This window comes from Cuculus canorus, chromosome 9, assembly GCF_017976375.1.
Source record: "Cuculus canorus isolate bCucCan1 chromosome 9, bCucCan1.pri, whole genome shotgun sequence".
Classification (NCBI taxonomy): Eukaryota; Metazoa; Chordata; class Aves; order Cuculiformes; family Cuculidae; genus Cuculus; species Cuculus canorus.
Window position 1 is genome coordinate 19,747,348 of NC_071409.1, and position 21,778 is coordinate 19,769,125.

At 39.7% G+C, this 21,778-nt stretch overlaps 1 protein-coding gene across 1 annotated transcript in view; it reads left to right on the forward strand.

The window, feature by feature from the left end:
* The window catches only part of SPATA16 (spermatogenesis associated 16), a 102,932-nt gene that overhangs the window by 63,287 nt on the left and 17,867 nt on the right, over positions 1–21,778 (forward strand). The window contains 3 exon segments of the mRNA XM_054074538.1: positions 10,266–10,413; positions 14,897–15,043; positions 15,270–15,382. Of these exon segments, the coding sequence (XP_053930513.1) occupies positions 10,266–10,413; positions 14,897–15,043; positions 15,270–15,382 (408 nt within the window).

Here is a 21,778-nt window from a genome sequence, read left to right on the forward strand (position 1 = left end):
TGTTTTTTCTCTCCTGATCTATTCCCATGCTCAGAGTGGTCTTTAAATTGTATCTCCTTTGGTTTTCTTCTCATGATTTTGGTTTTGTACTTTCCTTTGAACTTCTCCTATCTCTGACATCAACTACCAGGAGTCATTTTTCTTCAAAACTCTTCCTAGAACATTCCCCTCATTATTAACTTACACATATTTCTTCTTTTTCAACAGTACTCTGTTCCATGTGATTACCTACCTCCTCTTAGGCATACTGCAAGATTTGTACTGTCAGATTTTTAAAGCCAGATGCACTCATATTGATGAATTACCTGACTCCCTGCATAAAAACGCCTCAGAATTGCACTCTTGCCTTCCTACATTAGTGCCAAAAGAGGAAAGTATAGACTGAATTTGAGAAAGTTACTCAGTGCCCATGTAAATGGTTTAATAACAGAATATTGACTGTAGCCCATCTAGTAGACGATTTGTTGCATAGTTGTCACCTATTTCTCCCCTAGTTTTCAAAGTGGGGTTTACTTCTCCAGTCCAAACTTCCAACAATTTATATTATGCATTCATCTCTGAAAGTCTGAAGATCCTTTAGTACTTGCTGTCTTCTCCCTGTGTATATACCTATGGATCATGATCAAGGCAACTTTAAATAGTGGTTTTTATTAATTTTTTCATTACCTTTCTTTGATTATCTCCTTCAAAGTAAATCATCTATTTCTGGATCTTCTCTACAGTGATATGTAATATCTAATACCCTGTGTTGGTTTTGAATATTAATACCCACCCTTCCATTCCACTCTGAGATAAAGGTATAATGCTGATGAGAGGTGAAAAAGTAATTTGCAATGGATAATCTTATTCAGTAAGTTGGGCCTTTTTCTTCATCCATATATTTTATTCCATGCACTGAAAATATACTTTCCAAGTCAACATATAATCAAATGGATGAGCTTTTTTTCATAACCCACTACTGAATATGCCCTGGATGATTTGTGTATTGGCTGCTTGATTGAAAATAGGTGAGTTAAATAGAGTTCATCACAATAAATAATAATGTGAAAGTTATTAAATGTATTATGGTAGATTTCTTCAGAGTGATAGCACCAAGACAGTTTAATCTTACTTATTACTAGAGTCAAGTAAGCTCTCTAGCATTTATTGTCAGCAAGGCAATTTCTTAGCTGGTAATAGCAAAACAAACAATAGACTTGAGATACTTCATCCCATAGAAAGAGTCCCTCTCCAAAGTGTTCACTTTTACTCACACCTTTGTAAACTATTTCCACTGGCTAAAAACTGTGCAATATAAGCTGGATGTTTCATTCTATGAGTAATAGTATATCACACCCATACAACAATGTCAAAAAAGCCCAACATTGTCAAACATTAACTTCGCAAATATCTTGAACATCGCAGTCTGATTTCACCAATACCTGGCACAGACATCTCAGTATAAAGTGCCTTTATTACATAATTTATAACTATCTCAAGCTTAACTCATTAGCACAATACAAATGTTATTCCTTTTATTATTCTATCATGAAAATAATCTGGCTTGTTTTACACTAAAGGTTCATCTCTAGTTTCTGTTATTCACTTATATCCAAAGTCAATCCCATCTAGCAAAAGTCTAAGAGTTATTGCACCAGCCATATGTTGCAGAAAATAATGGAACCCAGAAAGGCATTTCAAAGCTTGCAGGTTCATATCTGTGTGCTTCCATAACCATCTGTACTGAAAGCCTACATTCCATAACATAGTCAATGTGTATTTGCGAGGCTCAAATGGAGATCTTTAATTTGCATTGGAGTAAACTGGGCTTTTAGCTTTAGCTCAAGTTCAACTCTAGTGTTTCGGCCAGGACTGCAGCCACTACAGAACTGCTCTTAGCACTCTGAAATTACTAACTCTATAAGCACTGCACACAGAGCTCATGAAATTATGTTTCTTGGACTATTCCTGTCAGCTAAACTGAAAGCCACAGACAAAGCTCTCAGTAGCACATGCCTTGGCTGACATGGAGGTTTGGATATTCAGACTTGTTTTGCTCTCTCATTGCTGTTATGAACATCAGGTTCTCGCATTTCAAAAATCTGGACCGTTGCAAGCACAAAATAATATGCACATCACACAATAAAACAAATGATAACCCAGCCCTATGAGGTGGCTAAACACCTACAGAGCAGCAATGAATGCTGTCAACTCCTTTAGAGCTCAGCTTTATCTCACACCTTGTGGGGTGATGATCCAAGCCAAGAAAGTTAAAAGGAAAAACCTCTTGGTAGCCAAAGCCGCCTCCACAGTCGCAGCCAGTGATGAGGCCCATCAGCGGTCCTGTATGCTCACACTTGACCCCTGTACTGCTATGGAGTGTGAGGTTTCCAGGCTGGCAACAGCAGAGATGTTTTGCAGTCCTCCTAATGGAATGACTGATAGGAGCTGACAGGCAGCCTCTCTGGGCAGCCTGGCCATCATATTACTGAGAAAATCTGTTTCTCATTAGTTCTTGAGGCTACTTTAGTAGATCCTGCTGTGCCACACTTCACTGCAGAACAGTTCCTCCTTTAATAAAATCTGGAGATAAAATCCTGCTGTGGTCACTGGCCATTGTGGGTACAGGCGGCAGTGAGTGTCTAGTTGTGCATAAGCCTATATTGGCTCAGAGGTCAGTTGAACTCATTGCTGCTTTAAGAATTAATTTTTAATTTTCCCATGTCAAAAAAAAGAGAACATTTCTTTTACCCCTCTTCATAAAAACAAATAGATAATCCTCTTCTGAATCTATGGCCATTTTGAAGGATAACATTTGCCTTAAAGCACCGAGCTTTTAACTTTCTGTTGGAAAATTGGGATGTAATGATTTTCCTCATCCTGCATGTTAGAAGAACAAAAAGATTCTGGCCCATAAGCAGGAAGATCAGTTCCTTCTTAAGATAACCAGATGATCTCAGTGCACCTTCTGACCAGTTCATGGGTTTCTCATATTGTATCTTGGCTGAAGCAACTTGTTAAAATTAAAAATATTAACACTTTTTCAAAGAAGAATGGGCTTCTTCCAATGAATGCCATTTCAGGGATTCAGAGCAGTGTCGCTTTGGAATACACTATTTGTGAGATATAATACTCAGCTGCAAAAAAAATCAGCTTCATTCTGCTCTAAGGTACACTAGTAAAAATATGGAGTAATTGAAAACTGGATTGAGAAGGCAAATAAAATAACATAACAGAGAGTTTCTATCATCTTGGTACTGATTTGGGAGCTTTTTATTGCTGTTGTTATTGCTGATATTTCCATTCCAGAAACAATTCTACATGTACAAAACCAAGGAATTTAACATTTTTCTTGTGTTCTTTCTTCTTTCATAATATCTACCTCCATATATTTTCTACCTACTTCCATTCTTATGATATCAGATCATTCATTCTAGAATAAGTCTTGCTTGAATCATACTTATATTTACATACTAAGAGAAGTTATTAGTTTAAATGTCACAGTTATTAAAACAGATGGATTAATTGTCTCTAATTTCAGGAGAGATGGATTTATTTAAAACTAGCTGAATGTTATAGGCAACACATACCTTGCTGCAGTTGGTAGCAGGTGAAATCCCAATATAAAACAAAATACCAACCCAATTAGAGTTTTAACTCTTAAGAGAGGCCCATAAATCATGTCTCAGAGATACTCAACAGGAACAACCTGGCCAGCAAAACGCAAGACCACTTAAAAAATCTACAGGGTTGCTCAAAAGCAATGTGCATATTGCAGGAGCAGAATTTTTGATTAATTCTGGCTTTTACTGGGCTGCAAAGCAGAACTTGAAGATTTACAGAAGAAACCTGGGAAACCAGGGAGAAAACCAGCCATTTTGTGCTATTCTCAGGCCCTTATTGTTCCCTCAAGTTGTAAAAGTCTTTAAGAAGTGACACATTCATTATCTTCTTCCCTTTTTTTGTATACCATCTCCTTTCCTTGGGGAGATGAAGCTACAGGCAGGAGTTTGTGCTGTTCCCAGGATCATTACTGGTTATGTGGCTTTCTACCTGCACATCTGCTCTTGAAGAACTACAAAGGATATCACACAAAAATAGATAAAGTCACTTTTCAGAAACATCTCTATGTACAGTCAACTTGTCTTCTACTAAATTAGCAGCCATTCAGCCACATAAAGTAGTGTGCTGTTGCAATGACTCAGGCACGATTTTTCGCTGCCCCGTTGAACAATGCTGTCCATTTTACAGGCTAACCACATCAGTCACCATCTCTGGCTGTCTGATTCATCTCTTCACATTTAAGTTCCCAAAAGATGTTGAGCTCGGTGCTAGGAAGGACTGACATATCCTTCAGTTAGTTTCTGCATTTTAGTTTCTTTATCTTTTCTTTTTTTTTTTCCTTTCTCTTTTGGGACTAAAAGCCCTGAAAAAAAAGCCCTACAGCAAGTATCCCACATTTCTCCCAAGAGCATTTCCTAGTCAGGGTCACTCTCTGTCTCTCAAGCACTTGCCTCAATCACCAGGTGGATGCAATATCTAGGTGTTGTCCAGTGGCTCTGACTATATTCACATGAAGCTCTCAGCAACGCTCAACCTTTAGCTCTGCCTGTCTGAGTTAAGATGCCCCTCTGAGCCCAGGCTGCCAAAGCCTTTCAGCTGAGCACAGTTTATAATCCCCTTTCACAAAAAAAAAAAAAAAAAAAATAACCCTGCTGTTTAAACTGTGACCTATTCCTGGCATAGCACGAGCCGTGCAGAGCTGACCTAACACCTGCTGAGGACTTGTGATGGTGAAAGGCATCTCCCAGTGCTGGAAGGGCAGTCCTGCTGCTCAGAGCAGTCACAGTGAACTGCCTTATTGGAATCAGGGTATTTCTCACCAGGAAAACTCTCTTGTCTTTAAGAAAGGGGCAATATTAACAAAACAGGTTAAAGGCTGTGATTTGGCCAATAGCTTAATGCAGGGGATAATTGGCCCATTTGTGGAGGTGATTCTCTTGATGTTTGCATCCACTACCTCACTGCCTCTTTGCAGATTTATTTCTGCCTCTGTTACCACGCCAAGGAAATGTGTCTGCACCACAGCTAGCTGGGTGGTTGAGAGCCTGCCAGCACGGCATATCAGGCATGCTCTCTATCCAAGGAAGCTTGGTTTGCTCCTCTGGACCAGTGCTACTCACATCTCGGCATCCTATGGAGGCCCCAACTGGGGCAGGGATAGGTGGCCCAGGGCAGGAGATACTGCTGCAAGGACACTTGGAGCTAGAGTTCCTGCTTGGTACAGATACACATAATAGCTCCTCTTGACAACAATCCATAATTTCAGCAGTAAGAGGAACTTACCATGTCACTGCTCTGGATCAGCCTTGCAAAGCAATTATAGACACTATTACATCGGTCTTAGAGTTTCCCCATAATAGCAAAGAAACACTGAAATCCTTCACATTTACCCCTGTGCTGGGATGAAATTGTAAGGTTCTTGGTAGCAAGTGAAAAAAAGAGCTGAGGATTCCCATTCAAGTGAGTTTGTGAGATTGGAGGACACGGTTGTGGGCAGAGAGCCTCCCCAAACTAGGATGTTGTATTTCCACAGTTGTGCTCAGTCCCTGCTTTCCCACCTGCCCGCATCATGGAGAGGGATTGCCAAGAGCAGCCTCAGCCTTTTCCATACCCTATGTATCCCAGCATTTTCTTTAGTGAACAGTGATATCTCTGGAAGGATATAAAGCATGGATTTCTTTTCTCCCGAAGTATAAAGAGATACTTATTGGAGTATAAAACAGATCTTGAAGCCTAGAGTAACCCATCTGCAATACATCTGCCTCTGCCTTTCAGAAGTCAGCAGAATACACAGATCTATCGCTGTGGCACTCTGCAAATCCTCTTTCAAAATAGACTGCCTACAAAATAACTCACAGAGACTTAAATACGTTAATAACTTAAGAACCTAAATAAGCTGATATTTGATGTGACCTACATTAATGGGGCGGCATTACATGGCAGATAAGCAGGAAGTTTTCTTCCATTGTATAATACATGATTTATTCATAACATAAACATATCGAGAAAAGGATATGCTCTTGCATTCTGTCTACTTATTTTTCCTGCAGAAAAAAAAAATAAAAATGATGTAAGAAGATCACGCTGGTGAGAAGATATTCATATCACAACAGCAAAAGGCTTAGTGGCAGGTCTGCCAGATACTTCTTTATGGTTGGAAAGATATAGAGAAAAGCACATAGGTTGCACTGCAGTGCACCCATAATTCTAGCTACCAGTGTAAGAGTGGAAGCAGTTCGTAGAAGAGGCTAATGGCTTCACCCGGACTGATAATATTACATTAATAAAAATCATCAATAAAAGCATCAATTCCTGCTGTACTGTAAATGAGACAGTGGCTGAATGTGCACTGCAGCTGCAAGATAAGGCACTAGAAAGATATCTAAATTTTTGGCTAATTCTAGATGTCAAGATAATTGGATTTTCCAAATTAAACCTTTCTGTAGTTAAAGAGGATTAAGGTTAGGGACTGTGGCAGAGAAAGCTACTGTCACAGTTATGAAGAATTTTTTGCTAAAGTGCCATTTTTCTTCTTCTATGTCTGCTCTAAGCAGTCAAAATGGCAAGAGCTTCATAAAAATATTGAAGTAGTTATAACATTTGCCATGAAAAGTTGGCATGGGAAAGCTTTCTTTCTTGTGCGTTTACATATTCATTTTATGAGTTCCTAACAGAATTTTAGTGACTGTTGAAGGGAAAATATAGGATTGTTTAGGCTAAAGTTTAAGTTTTATTAAAAGGTGTGTGAAATGTAACTACTAAATATGGTAGAAGGTAAGGATATCACAGAGCTAAAGTGCTCAGAGGAGTTCATGGTGTTCGGTCAAATATATGTTTAAATGCTTGATGAAAACAAAGTTTGTTTTTTAGGATTGTCTTTTCGTTCTTTAATTGTCATGATAGCAAAGTACATCCCTCAAACCTTGTGAATGCTTGTGTAACATGAAGGAATTCATTGGTATTTTAATAGAAGTGCTGACAATATAAATACTCCATGAGACACTTTGTCTCCAGATGGTTTCTCTGCAGACTTTCTCCAATTCCCCACACTTCCAAAACAGGGATATAAACCTCGTGACATGTCAGTCCCACAACTACAAAAAGAAATCTTCCCTATCATCACATTACTTTACAGCCTTTTCTCAAGCAAGTTCTTGCATCTTTGCTGAAACAATAGATATTGTCCACTGCTGAGGTAAACCACCAAATTCAGTGGACTCACATCATAGTCCTTCCACTACTGTACATTGCTAGAGGAGCTCTTTCTTATAGTTTAAGGTCATTTCAAGGACTCCAATTTTTCTAACTCTGCTGGAATTAAAGGCTGGAGTGTAGCACCAAGTGATAAGATATAGGTGCAGATCTCACTTGCAAGATATGCAAAAAAAAAAAAAATCATCTTTATCAGCTAAGCAGCTACTCCCATACTCACAAAAAAACCTGACATTTCTTCCACTCCAAGGCCAGAACAGCAATATCCTTTGACGCATCTGAGAGAGCATTGCAAGAAAGAGCCCTTCAGATGCAGTCATGAAGACACATGCAAATGGGAAAAAGTTGTCCTGTCCTCTCTGCAAGGACTCTCTTGAAAGTCCATCGAAGTCCTTACAATCCTCTCCACAGTGTGACCATATCTTGAATAGCTGCATGGTGTACAGTACAACAGATTGTGTTTTGTAGACATCCCTATTTCCTAGATGCATTGCCAGGTATTCATCCACAGATATGGACTTCATTGCATAAAGGCTTAAGCAGAAAAATCCTTAGAGATTTCCTCATATAAAGTTTTCTCCTCCAAAGTTTTTATGGGCCAAAGTTTTATGTCCTTAAAGACTTTACCTCATAAAAATCCAAGAGGATAATAAAACAAATAGCATCCATGTCCAGGGTCAGTATCTTGGGGAAAAAAATACTCTTGGGTGATAATAATACCTCCAGTAGCAGTACTGCCCAGAAACTACGGATCTATTCTTTTCCCTCTTGGCTGACATTTTACCGTTATTGCCCTCTGAGCTAGTCACTATTTGCATGCTGTGCAGAGCAGCCCTGGGTACCTGGCGGTGCAGAGATATTACAGGCATGACTTTGAACTGCCCTTGAGGATGATAAAGCCCAAAGAGAACTTTACAGTCAGAATATAGAATTTGTCACTCATACACTTTCCTCTCACTGCCTCGCTCTTGTATCTTAAATCTGAAGTGTATGGATACACCCAAAACCACATTCACATGCTTGCATTAATCCAGATTAGGAAATGGCGGCCAAACGATAGAAAATAAGCAGAATACTTAAATTCTAGCACAAAATAAGGCTTACCTAATTCTGTGCCTTTATTTGCACAAGAAATTCATTAAACTTGAACAAGTAGGCCTCTGCTTTCTTAAAAATGTACCTTGGAAAGCTACATCAGTTTGTTTTGCTACTGATCCTCTAAGGGCTCTGAATGACAGGCTAATTAAAGTCCATAAAAATATGAAATCCTAGAATAGTTTTCCTATAAATCAGTGCAGACTGGTAAGTATTCCCACAGGGAGGAACAGGTGCAGATTGATTCATAGGCCCCTGAGCTCTTGGCAGGAGGACACACTTGCTATTTTCTGGTCTGATACCTCCAGATCTGTGGTATTAACCATGGGTAACATGGCTGTGCCCATGGAAAGCTGGAACTCCTCCTCACTGAGTATGAGCATAATTACTGTCCCGGGTGGTCATGATACTATTAGACACATTTGAAGCTTGTTAATTTTGCAAGGCTAAATACTGCCCACTCCAGACTGCTTCCATTCCAGGAAATGCAGGACAATAGGCTGACTAAATAGAGTAATCTAAAATACAAACAAATCCCTGTGTTACCCTCAACATCCAGGCAGAGCGTTCAGTGTAAGAGCGCTCAGGGTGCATGTAGGGCAGCCTATCCCAATATCTGCTCAGAACAATTGTAGCATTTCTATGGTATTTCTGCACACCTCATACCAATAAACAGGATGGAAATAAACTGGCATAAGACCATGTCAGAGGACCTGTTGTCTACAGTCATTAAAGACAAAGACAAAGATACCTAACTAATTGCCGTTCTCAGCCTTGCATTGTAGGTTGGTGGGAGTAGTCATCAGTTAACTAATGACTCATGGAGGCAAACTATGTCTTGGACAATTTTACATAGGTGGAGGATAGACTGAGGAACAAAAGCAAGGACTTGTCAATAAAACACCAAACTAGTCCCATAACGATGCCTTCTGTGAATCATTTCAGTGTGGAAAGTGATCTGGGATTTTCATACAGCCTGTTAAATAATACATATATCTTTTCCTCTCGTGCTTTTCTGACCATCTCTATTAACTTTGTTTTAGTATTGTCACTATTAAACATGCTCACATTTTGCCAAGACGCATCAATAAAGTCTTTTAGTTTCTCAAGTTTCCAGAAAGAACTGTCCATGTCAAGAAGACAAAATATTTGTTAGCAACAGATGCAGACAAAGCAGTGCTGAATGTGGAATCTTACCCAAACCCAGGAGCTGCAGCTCAACCCCCCTTGCACTGACCGATAAGTCTACCAAACAAGGCTGTTTCCTCCTGGCAGTTCCCTCCTGGCAGTTCCTGCACCAGATCGTTGGGGTCCACCGAGTGTGAAATCCACCATTCCATCTAAGACCAACACAATGCATCATTTGAGTAATTTTTAAGGATGACAAGGTTCATAAGCTTTGTGTTGCCCTCTGCACAGGAGTGAATTTTACTTTTAATGAAAATGGTGTTTAAATGCAATATTTTAAGACTAATATTCCGTATAGGCACAGTTTCTGATTCATGCCAACCCAAGGGGTAATATGAATGGTTAGCATTGTTTAACCAGCTCCCAAGGACTGAATAAAACCCTCAGATGAAAGATGTGACCTTCAGAGAGCATGGAATTGCTTTTTCTTTTCATCTAAAAGATAATTTATCTAATACTTTTCTCCTCATTGAAGACATAGACTTGCTGCACTGAAAACTGTTTACAAATGTTCTTTCTCCATTAAATTGATTTTCTGAGTATAGATAGGCAGTGTTTTCTGCAACTAATTTAAATTCCCCTCTAATTAATATTCAAGACCAAAATATGTTATCTTTGCATGACTGTGCAATTATTAAAGGGGAAATATCATCTGTGAAAGCAATTATTATTTTTTTTTATCTAGCCATTAACCAACATGAAATGTATTGATTCTTTGCCTTTTTTAGGCTATGTTTGAAGAAGCCATCACTAGAGAAGTATCATTTTCAGTTATGTACACACCATTTGTGACAGAAGTCAACGCTGACAAAATAAACAAGATAAAGGACATATTTGCCAAAAAGCACCCTGAGTATGTAGAGCACATATATACAGGTAACAGCAGATTTGACACGCTCTTAAAGACTGTATATTGTTTATGTGTGTGGCTGGCAAAACTGTTTGAAAGAGTCAGGAGCATGAGCCTTCACATTTCTACACTTCTGTGGGGGGGAAATTAATTCTGAGATTTGCTCTTTGATTGTAGATTATTTAGGTAATCAAGTCAGTACTTGGGCAAAGCACAGGCTTTACAAACCCCCATAAAGATGATTTTTACCTGTGAAGCTTCATGTTTCAGTTATTGAATTTCATTATTACAACTAATCTTTTGTTCAAAACTAGATTTACTGTGTATTGTGGTGACAGAGAGACCCAGGTTCATTCCTATCTCAGTGGATTTCCGTCAGTCACTGATGGTCATTCCTGCAGCAAGGCCTTTGCTTTCCAAAAATATCTTCCCTTCTACGAGCATAAGTGAACACACTGCCACCTTTGAAAATATCTTAGCTGCAGGGATGGGAATAGGTAGTCTGGTTTCCTTTAGCCTGTTGAAGACAAGTAGGATCCAGAGTGAACAGGTGCTTTGCAGAGTCCGTTCTTGTCTCGTGGCAGAGTGCACTCAAGTAGAATCTCTTGGAGTACACAGATGGTTCAATTGTGGTAACCTCAGACTTATTTCAAGAGGAAAAGGCATGACATTTTGGCAAAAAAGAGGCAGGGGGGTAAAAGACATTTCATACTATCATTAACTTGGTGACTTGGGACATAGTTGACCCTGGTAACTCTTGGCTTTGAGTTGGTGATTGAGAAACATAAAGGGAAAAGTACATTTCCCAGGTCAAATTCTGGAAAGCCTCCATCTTCATCACACGAACTACATATGTAGTGCACACCTCACAGCTGCTTCCAGCAGGGTGGCCCAAAAAGCTGAGTTGCTACCCACTCACTGCAAGAGTGACACCCAGGACAGAGCTGACAGCTCATTCCTTGCAGCTCCACTGATCTCCAGCATTCTGCAGACAAATAAGGCTTCCAAAAGAATACACATTGTGTCTTTGGGGAGGAAAAGAATATCTGTTCGAAAAAAACACAGAGGAATTTGGAAACCAAGTGTTTACCACAAAACTGTGCAAATATTTAACACAAGTAAATTTGGTTTGTTCATTTTGTTTGGATTTAGGAAAATGGTATTAAAATTAGATCATGTTTTGCAAGTTGCAGACCACCCATGTATTGGGTTTCTGAAAGCAGCTTTGGGGATGTTCAAAGAAAGAAAATGAGGACTTCTCTATCAAGGAGGTTGTAAAATCCCTGTCTACTATTTACTTGCTAATGTGACTTTGTGGAGAACTCCCAGGGATGAAAGTATTGGCATTAAAAGGAACACAAAATCAAAATCCCCAAATCTGATTTTTAAAAATATAAATCCATATTTCACTTAACTCCCTCAATTTTCACCAAGGGTGAGACTTACAGGAGCACATGAGCAACAAAAGAGTGCAAGTATTGTATGGAATCTCAGTTTGTGTTCATAAATCACTGACTGACTCTGAAAGTGTCTCCAGTCATTTTCTTACTCCTCCCAATAATGAAAAGGAAGAAAAAAAAAAAAAAAAAAAAAAAAGAATAAAAGATCCCAGTCCTTACAGTACTTTATTCAATTATAAAATAGATTGGATAGAACCAGTTCTGCCCTTGAATTGAGAATCCAGGGAACTGAAAGCCTGTTAGTCTAACTTTGGTGTCAGGAAAGTTCATGGAGCAGGACATGGTGAGTGCTATCGCACAGCACACACAAGACAACCAAGTGCTCAGGCTCAGTCAGCATAGGTTCATGAAAGGCAGGTCCTGCCAAACTAACCTGATCTCCTTCTATCACAAGGTCACCCACTTAATGGGTAAGGGAAAGGCTGTGAATGTAGTGTACCTGGACTTAAGGAAAGTCTTTGACACGATTTCTCACAGTATTCTGCTTGAGAAACAGGCTGCCATTGGCCTGGACAGGCGCACCGTCTGCTGGGTGAAAAACTGGCTGGGTGGCCAAGCCCAAAGAGTGGTGATAAAGGCAGTTAAATCCAGCTGGAGTCCGGTCACAAGTGGGGTCCTCCAGGGCTTGGTGCTGGGTCCAGTTCAATATCTTTATCAATGACCTGGATGAAGGGATTGAATGAACCCTTAGTAAAACCACAGAAGACACTAAACTGGGAGGAAGTGTCGATCTGTTGGAGGGTAGGGAGGCTCTGCAGAGGGATCTGAACAGGCTGGATCGATGGGCTGAGACCAATAAGATGGTGTTCAACAAGGCGAAATGCTGGGCCCTGCACTTGGGACTCGACAACCCCGTGCAGTGCTTCAGGCTTGGGGAAGAGTGGCTGGAAGGCTGCCTGGCAGAGAGGGAGCTGGGGTGTTATTTGACTGTGGCTGAACATGAGCCAGCAATGGCCCAGGTGGCCAAGAAGGCCAATGGCATCTTGGCCTATATCAGAAACAGCACGGCCGGCAGGACCAAGGAAGGGATTGTGCCCCTGTACTCAGGATTGGTGAGGCCACACCTCCAATACTGTGTTCAGTTTTGGATCCCTCACTACAAGACATTGAGGTCCTGGCGTATGTCCAGAGAAGAGCAACAAAGGTGGTGAAGGGGCTGGACAACAAGTCTTATGAAGAGCAGTTGTTCAGCCTAGAGAGAAAGAGGCTGAGGGGAGACCTTATCACTGTCTACAACAACCTGGAAGGAGGTTGTATTGAGGTGGGTGTTGGTCTCTTCTCCCAAGTGATAAACAATAGGATGAGAGGGAATAGTTGCACCAGGGGAGGTTCAGATTAGACATTAGGAAAAATTTCTTCACCAAAAGGGTTATCGGGCACTGGAACAGGCTGCCCAGGGAAGTGGGCACCATCACTGGAGGTATTTAAAAGATAGGTAGATGTAGTGTTTAGGAGTATGGTTTAGTAGTGGACAGATACGGTTGGACTCAATGATCTAAAAGGCCTTTTCCAACCTAGCAATTCTAAGATGCTATGAAATATGTTCCTTTACAAAATTCTATTGATTAAAAGAATTGCTCCAATATCACAATTCTCCAAGTGTAAGTTGTAAGGGGTAACTCAATTTTCTCTGAATTAGATAGAATAGATAGCCAACAAAAACTGATATGTGTATCAGGGTTTTCTGAGTGTGGTGGTGCAAGAGGTCTCACACAGGCAAGATCTCTCCCAACCTCTCTCCTTTCTGTCTTGGAAACCTTCTCAGAGTGAACACAGCTCCTTTCCCTAGACTCAATGCTGAGATAACTCATAACAGTGTTAACTAAAGCCAGCTAAAGCAGTAGGGGTTTCTCGACTTACATATTCAAATCTGACCCAAAATCACACTGCCCACCAGAAAACCCAGAACAAGCAACAAGTTTAGCTATTGTCAGTGTGGTACACTGAATATTCAACCTGCAGGTCCCTTATCTCACATAGGTGAAATTAAAAATGTGAGCTAAGCCCCATTTTAACTGTAGGTGTAAAATACCAGACGTCTCATAAAGATGTTATTTTAAATAACCTTCTGTAACCATCATCTGTCCAATTTTAGTCCAAGTTCTGCAAGAATGTAAGGGCTAAATTGATATCAAAGTTTTCCTTATTACAAAGGAAAAGGAGCGGATACACATTTAAATCCAAGTGCACAATGTAGTTTGTTGCAGAACTGAGACTCCATCAGAAGCAGAACTTGCTGCAAGGGAAATATCAGGTCCACTAGATTGGATTAATACAGGAGTAAGCCCGTAGAGCTCTGAGTGGGGTTCTCCATTTGTCACTGTGGTCGTACATCCCGGTGTCTTAAAAGCAGAGCTCACAGAAAACATAGCACTCCTTTCTGAAAAGTGACACTGACATTCAATCTAAGTTTATTTTTTGCAGGATAAGGGGAGGGACGAAAGGACTGGTCTGTTTCCCTAAGCGAAGGTGATTTACACAATTGCTCTGAGCATCTGTCCTCACTGAGGTCAGGGCAGACCGACCCAGTGAATACACAGATTTTTGGCAGCAGCAGTCACAAACTCTGGACGAGTCACAGCACAGACTGCTCATGACAGCTGAGTGGATCAGAAAGGGCATGTGGGAAACCTGGGATTATGGTGGTGTTGATGGTAGAAGCACAAATCTGTAGGAAATCAAGCCTCATAAATTCAGGGAACAACAAAACAGTTTCTTTTGCAGTTAAAATATCAGGATGTGAAGTTACAGAAGTGTTGAGGTATTAATGCTTTGGATGATTAGCATTGAAAAGCAGATAAATAGGAAGAATATGTTTTATCTTATGCATCAGCAAAATTTAATTTAATTGTTGCAAAAGTTTGCAAAGTCTGGAATTTCAAAATCCAGTTACAACTGCGTGGGTTGCTTTGGTCAACTTTGTCTTGACAAGCTTTCTGGATTATGTTTCAGTCCTCAGACTTTCCATTGTTTTACTCAAAAGAAGTAACTTTTCTTGCAACTGAAAAGAAATGTGACAGTGGAAATTATTTTCATTTCCATATTCCAGATCCCTATGGACTTCACATCTTGCCACAGACAGCTGAGTGGCCATTCCTGCCTCCCCAGCACTATTTACTGACTCTGGGTTTCAGAAGCAAATATATCGGAAAAATCTTGGAAAGGTGGTCATGTAGAAAACTGCCAATCTTTTCAGGTGTGCCAACTTGCTTAATAGCTGCCATAGATCAGGGGTGGCATAAATGAAGGAGGGTTGTGGGGTTTCCTGGGACCCGTTTCCCTATGCCTGCAGCCCTGACTGTTCAGACAACCCTCCCCATCCTCCTCTCTCCTCCTCCAGTTTAACTGTCATCTTATTAGATCTTCTACGGAAAATTAATACGAATAAACATAGTATATGGGTCTGTGATTTCATTTTGTAGACCGGAAAGCACCTTTCTGTCCTGTCACAGAAGAAGAAAGAAATGCGTATTGGATTAACACTGGGCAAAGGATCATGCCAGTAATAGATTTTATAAGAAGCACCAAATTAACTGTGAGTATAAAATTGACTTTCTAGTGTGGAGTGCGTGCAGTGGCAGAAGCCTCTGTGTGTGTGAATGATGTGTGCTTTTTGGTGGGTAATTCATTCTACAGATGCTCCTCCTGTGTCCAGAAATGCTCAGTGAATTGTGATAGGAACGGAGTTCAGTTGGGTTTTAGATACTTTTAAAAAGTGGCCCTAATTATTTAGCAGTGTACCCAGATTATTTAAAATCACCTTGCAAGCAATTTTCTCAAATCTTTGTGGCCTATTATATTGTATCCCTACTCCAAATAACCACCAAAACTACTCACTGTATTTAATACTCGTAGCATACTACACGTCACCAGGATCTCCATCAAGAGTTAATAATTGCTACTTGAAGTGTTTGTAGTGATTTAGATCCCAATCCCTATATAGTGAAGTATGTGAAACAACCTTCAAATCTGTTACAACCACACTGAAGGTATATTAGTTAATTCTACTCCATACTTTCTGCAATAATGTACACAGCTTTTTAGCACCATAGCTTTTGATTAGCACAAAAGGTCAAAAATCAAATTTGCATGTAGACTAGACTGTTTTAATGCAATTCTTAAATTATTCTCCTGAAAATAAGTGGAAGAAGCTTCTCCTTCCCAGATTGTAAATGCTAATGTTAACTCTTTTTCCCTAGCAATAACAGGATTTTAGTTTTCTGTATATTGAAGAAATCAGAGCTATTTCCTCGTCAGAGGTGTCTTAGCAAATCACAGGATTTATATTCTTAGGTTTTGATACCAGATAGGAGGTTGACAAAAACTGCTACTTAGCAACCCCTAGCAAGGAAGAAACATTAGTTCGATATTTGGGGAAGCTATATCTCCTTTACTCTGAAAGAGCAGCTGCTGAAAGAACAGTATGTGCTTGAACTCACATGCTTAGTGGGAGGTAAAGGTGCTTAGTGCTTCGCCTAAATGGGTGCTTATAAAGCATCTGCATCAGTGTAAGGCAGGAGGAGCAGGCTGAGGGCAGACAATCCCAAGGAAACACACAGCTGTTTCTTTCCATTTCTTTCCTGAAGCCATGTGCTATTTGCTTTGGATGACTGAAAGCCCAAGTTATTGATGTGCAGGCTAATAGAAGTGGCATGTTTAGCAAAGTGAAGTATCTATTTTAATGCTATATTCATTGCACTTTACACAGAGCCAGTGGAGTGGGCATTGGATACAGAATAAAATCCTGGTCTTTCTGAAAGCCCCAGTAAAATTCTATTTATATTTTTTTATTATTTTTTTCAACCTGCAATTCTCTCTCTGGGTATAACATAGAGCTTTTGGAGGAGAAATTCCACTATTGTGGATATTCAGTCTGTAAGAAGTATTAGGAAGAGAACCAACTTTGAAACTGGGTATCTTTTGGATTCCCCATAACTACCTTATTCCACAAACTGATTTGGAGGATCAGGGCCAGATGGTTCAAGGAGAGGTACATGGTATCTGGTACCCAGACTATAGGGAAAAGAGAACAAACTCAGGTAAGAGATGAGAGCAGAGTGGTGTGTTATAAATGTTCAAGCCAGTCCCCACTAGCTGTAGGATTTAGACTGCTCCTACACAGTAATAATTTTTATGAGCTCTAGACCTCACCTCATACAATTAAATATTCTTGCCGAAACAGTCCTAGTGAAGCGGCCCTAGTGAAGTCCTAGGGCAGCAGAAATCAGCAGCATGCCCCTTTTTTTCCAAGGAGGTCAGCATAGCCTCCATGTGGTTCAGGTCTACCCTAGCGCCACTTCCAGAAGCAGCAAGAATGGGATAACAGGCCTGGATCAATGTCCTATAGGTTTATAACCAGCCACCAGAGAGTCAGTATGGGAGCTATAGCAGAGAGCAGGAAAGCCCTAATAGAGAAGAAATTATCACTGTTAGAACAAACAGCTTCCAATTCCATATCAATTATTGGATGCAAACATGTTCACTTTCCCTTCAGTTTCCATAGCGTTGAATGATCCAAGCAAGACAGAACCTCTGACCCAAAAAGCAAATGACAGAGCCAATTATGCGTGATAATACAGATAGGCAGAGTCAGAACGGCTCTGCTACTAGTGATTAAAATCTCTTTATGGGCCTGGCAGAGATTTGACTTCTTTTGATTTCTTGAAAGTATTCCAAAATGTTCTTCAAGCTAGAAACATGATTTTTTTGTAGTTCGGTCACACACAAACTAAATTAAAAACCTCTGCAAGAAAAACTTCAGATACAGACCCTAGCTTTACAACTTAGTTTAAGAAGGCAACAGAATGTCTTTGTTTTTTAAGAGAACAAGTGTTCCCTTCTGCCCGTTTCTTCATTTGCAGATGCAAACATACCCTCCAAAAGGCTTGTCCTAATCAGAATTCTTTTGACAAAAACATCTCGGTGCTAAAGTAGAGCTTATTAAGCCATGATAACATTTATCATAAGTCAAATCTGCCTCTTTGGTTTTGCAACTACACAACCTAAAATTAATGATATATTTATATACACACCACTGTCAGTAAGGCATGAAGTTAAAGGTTAAAAAAACAGAGCATTTTCTATTGTCCTCCCTTCTGCAAAAGGAACATCTGATCCCATTTAAATCAAGGGGGACATTCATGTACTGTAAAGTAAGAAGCATTTGAGAAAGAATGTTGCAGTCTGGTCCCCACACAGCCTCATCTGCTGCTGGTGGGGAAATGCCATAGACCTCATCTACCCAGAGATATTTACTATGACACAAAGGTTATTTCGTTTGCCTTCAAATATATATATATATATCAGTCAGACTTTCAGCTACTCCAGTCAAGATTACCAGCACTGACAAGTGGTTATTCTACTAAGTGATTTCATTGGGGTAATTTGTACACACCACATTTAACTTTCTCCTGCTGTAGTCCCATGATGACTGCACACGATGCTATATAACAGGAGAAACAGTGGCCAGAGGGGCTTATTAGACTGCTCATATTAAAAGGTGAACAAAACCTACCATATGATTCACAGCATGATGTGTACATTTACAGACCTCCCTGTTTTGTTGTCTATTTTTTAAGTAGAGGGAAAGTGTTTACTGCATGCGGATTTCAGCATGCACATTTTCTGGAGCATACCGAGGGCATTAAAGAAAAGTTACGATGGATTTTTTCCGCTTGCTATTGCAATACGCTACAAAGCAGCTTGTAAGGCATAACTTCATTCAGATTTTGAGCTGAAAAATAGTGGTAAAGACTGCAATAGAATAGAAGATCTACTGGGGACCATTCCAAACTTTTGCAAAGTGATGGCCTTAAAGCCAATGGTTGAACATGCCACACATACAGGATATGGCACTCTTGAATCCAGACTGACCAGTCACTTTGCTTTCCTTGTTCTTTAGCTCTCAGCAATTAAACTGTATTTATAAATAGCAGTGGCATAAGGGATGACTCCTTTCTTGAGTATAGAGAAAAGCAAAAAGTTGTGATATCATCCCAAAATTCTCAATACACGAAAGAACACACGATTCACTCTTCTCACATGCTCTCTAGCTCCTTTTTGCAGTGAAAGCCTGTCCTATCTTTGCTCTGGTTGTTAGCGCTGGGTATTTACCAATAGCAGGTAAGTTCTATCTAGGTCAGGCTGATTTGATTTCTTTGAGTGCTTTTTCATCCCAAAGTCAGAGGAATTGGGATGTGACAGGGTTAATCCTTGGGCATCAGGACTTTATTTCTCTCCTGGAAGGAAAGCCTTCAGAGACACGTCAGGGGATAAACACCCTTTTAAAAAAAAATTAAAGTGAATTCATATAGCAAAAAGTTTTCTGAGGAAAGCTCTCTCCTGGGAGAACTCCCACCTCAGACAAGACTGCCCATTATGAATAAAGTCCTCAAGAGAAAGTCCATCAATTGCTCATTTTTACTTTTTTGTTTAAATTCTCCTTGTAATACCAGACAATAGCAGTGAGACCCATCCAGAAAGTAACAACATCATAATTTAATCATTTTTTAACTGCATTTCTATCTAGGATGCAACTGTGACTTCATACACTGCATTGTTTTGTTTCTTTGCTAGCCGATTCCTCAAAATTGTATCTCTCCTCTCTGTTAAAGGACCCGGCTCTTTCCCACTGAAGTCTCCATTGAAGTTTGCTCTTTACTTAACCTTCACTGTGCCTACCTGAGCTGGTTTCATCTTTATCTGATTGCTCAGCCACTTTTTATTATGTTTTTTACTGCAGCTTAGTAGTCCCTTGAATTCTGCTATAGTTCATGTAATTCTCATCATGTGGTTCAGCTCCCCGCGGAATTTTTTTCTCCTGCCAGCAGCAGTTATTTACTTTCTCTTTCTGCATTTTTCATTGTCACTGAAATGCCACCTCTGACAATGTTCAACCTCCTCTAATCCCTTCAAAAAAGCCCTGCTGTCAGTTATTTATTTATTTACTTCCAACCTACTATAAACTTAAATAGCATTGCTATGTCCACAGAGTGTATGTTGGCACAAGATGCCCAATTTGTTTTCCACAGCTACGTGGCATGCTTTCATATTTTTCTGGAGAGTCAAGTAGAGAAAAAATTGTTTTCTTTTTGCCTTTACTTTCTTAATCGTTGCGGAAGCCCCCGACAGACACAGCATGATGAGAGAAGATTTTTACCTGCTTTCTTTGCTGATGACTCAATATACTCATTTCTTAGTACTTACACAAAAAGGTTTTGGGCGGATTTCAAGAATAGCAGGGAAAAACTTTTTGCTGCATCTAAAATGTTGTAAGACTATTTCATGTTGATAAGAGCTCTCTTTCACTCTCATTAACTGATTGCAACCTCTTATTTTAATGCACACAGCTCTACCTGGGGACACAGCTATCTGGCTTTCAAACACTGATGATCAAGTTGAGATGAGGTTTCATTCTGTTCTTTGCTTTAGTGTCGTGCTCACCGGACTGTGTCAGATTTACAATTGCACATATCAGAGATCACAGAAGTCTTTTTTTTCTTACTCACGTCTTCTAATAATACTAGGTTATATCCCCAGAAAAGGACTCTTCATGTGACAAAAATAGTTTATAAGAAGTGGTCTTGGTGTCCCTTCTCAGAGGTGGCTGAACAGAAATTCATGAGAAGATAGGCCTGAGAGAGCTCTCCTGGCTCCTCAATTCAAATCACCTGCTACTATAGACTATTGTTTCCCCTAATATGCTATTCATATATTGAGTAAAATCTGTCTTAGACCTAGTTAGGCTTCTGCCTTTTCTACTCATGGTGAAACATTGCAGACCTTCAACCTGAATTATAAGAAGCTTAATTGCCACCCCAGTCCTATTTATACCTATTCATACACAATGGTCCTTTTGTTATCATTGTCTTTTATCTCTCCTTCCCTTTTCAATTGTTTGCTCTCTTTGGAATTTAGCCCTGCGTTATGTTTATTGAGAAGAATAGCTCTTGGCATTTTCATTAATAGACTAATCAAATCACACTTCTCTCAAAAGAGGTATCTCCTAGCATGCTGATGTCTCTACTCCATGATGCTTGGGTTTAAATTAACCTCTCCAAACACAGCTGATTGGAGCTATCTGCAATACTCCAGAGAACTGCTGACCAGAGCTCCTTTTCTCTATACAGTGCCTGACTGTCTCCTTCAGCTAATGGAAACACAAGTTCATTGGCTCAGCTTTTTCTCTTTCAGTTGCTTTCATATCTGGAGCTCCCAGATTATAGATGCTTTCCTGTCATTGTATGGTCCTTTATTTCTTACTATTACGATTATATTAGGTCTTATATTAAAAGGGGTAAAATTAACTATACTGGGATTATTTGCATTTTTCTAGAGTTAAAAGCAAGCTAAGCTATTTTTCCCATTATTTTTGTCAGATGTATAGAAAGCAAGAACAGCATTGTTATTAAATTCATAGACATGAAAGGATAACTATGTTGATAGTCATATTGATAACATTTGATGCTTGCCTAGTGCAAATTCAAACCAGAATCAAGATCAAACCATTTTCTTTGCCAAGAGAGGTTCATTTTAAAAATGGGACAACATTTATTGAAGAATAACTCTCATTCAAAACTTTCCTTTCATGCTGTTCAATATACAATTGGGCCTAGAATCACCTACCTGGAAGTCTACGTAAATAGCAGCATCAGCGTGCCACCATATGTAACTGCCAGAACAAAGGTCTGCTAAAAATACTGGAAGTGGTTTTGAAAATTGATGCCAATTCTTGGAATTTCAGGCACTTAAATGCATTCAAAACCCTGATTAGATGAATGGAAATTCCATTCTGAAGGGTTGAGCGTTCAGCTACATCTCGTTGGGAATCTAGGCCAAATTGCTTTTGAAAATCTCAGTAGGGTGCTTATTTGCATTTTTGGCATCAGAATACTTTTGAAAATATGGTGGTAAGGCTGCCATCCATCTAACA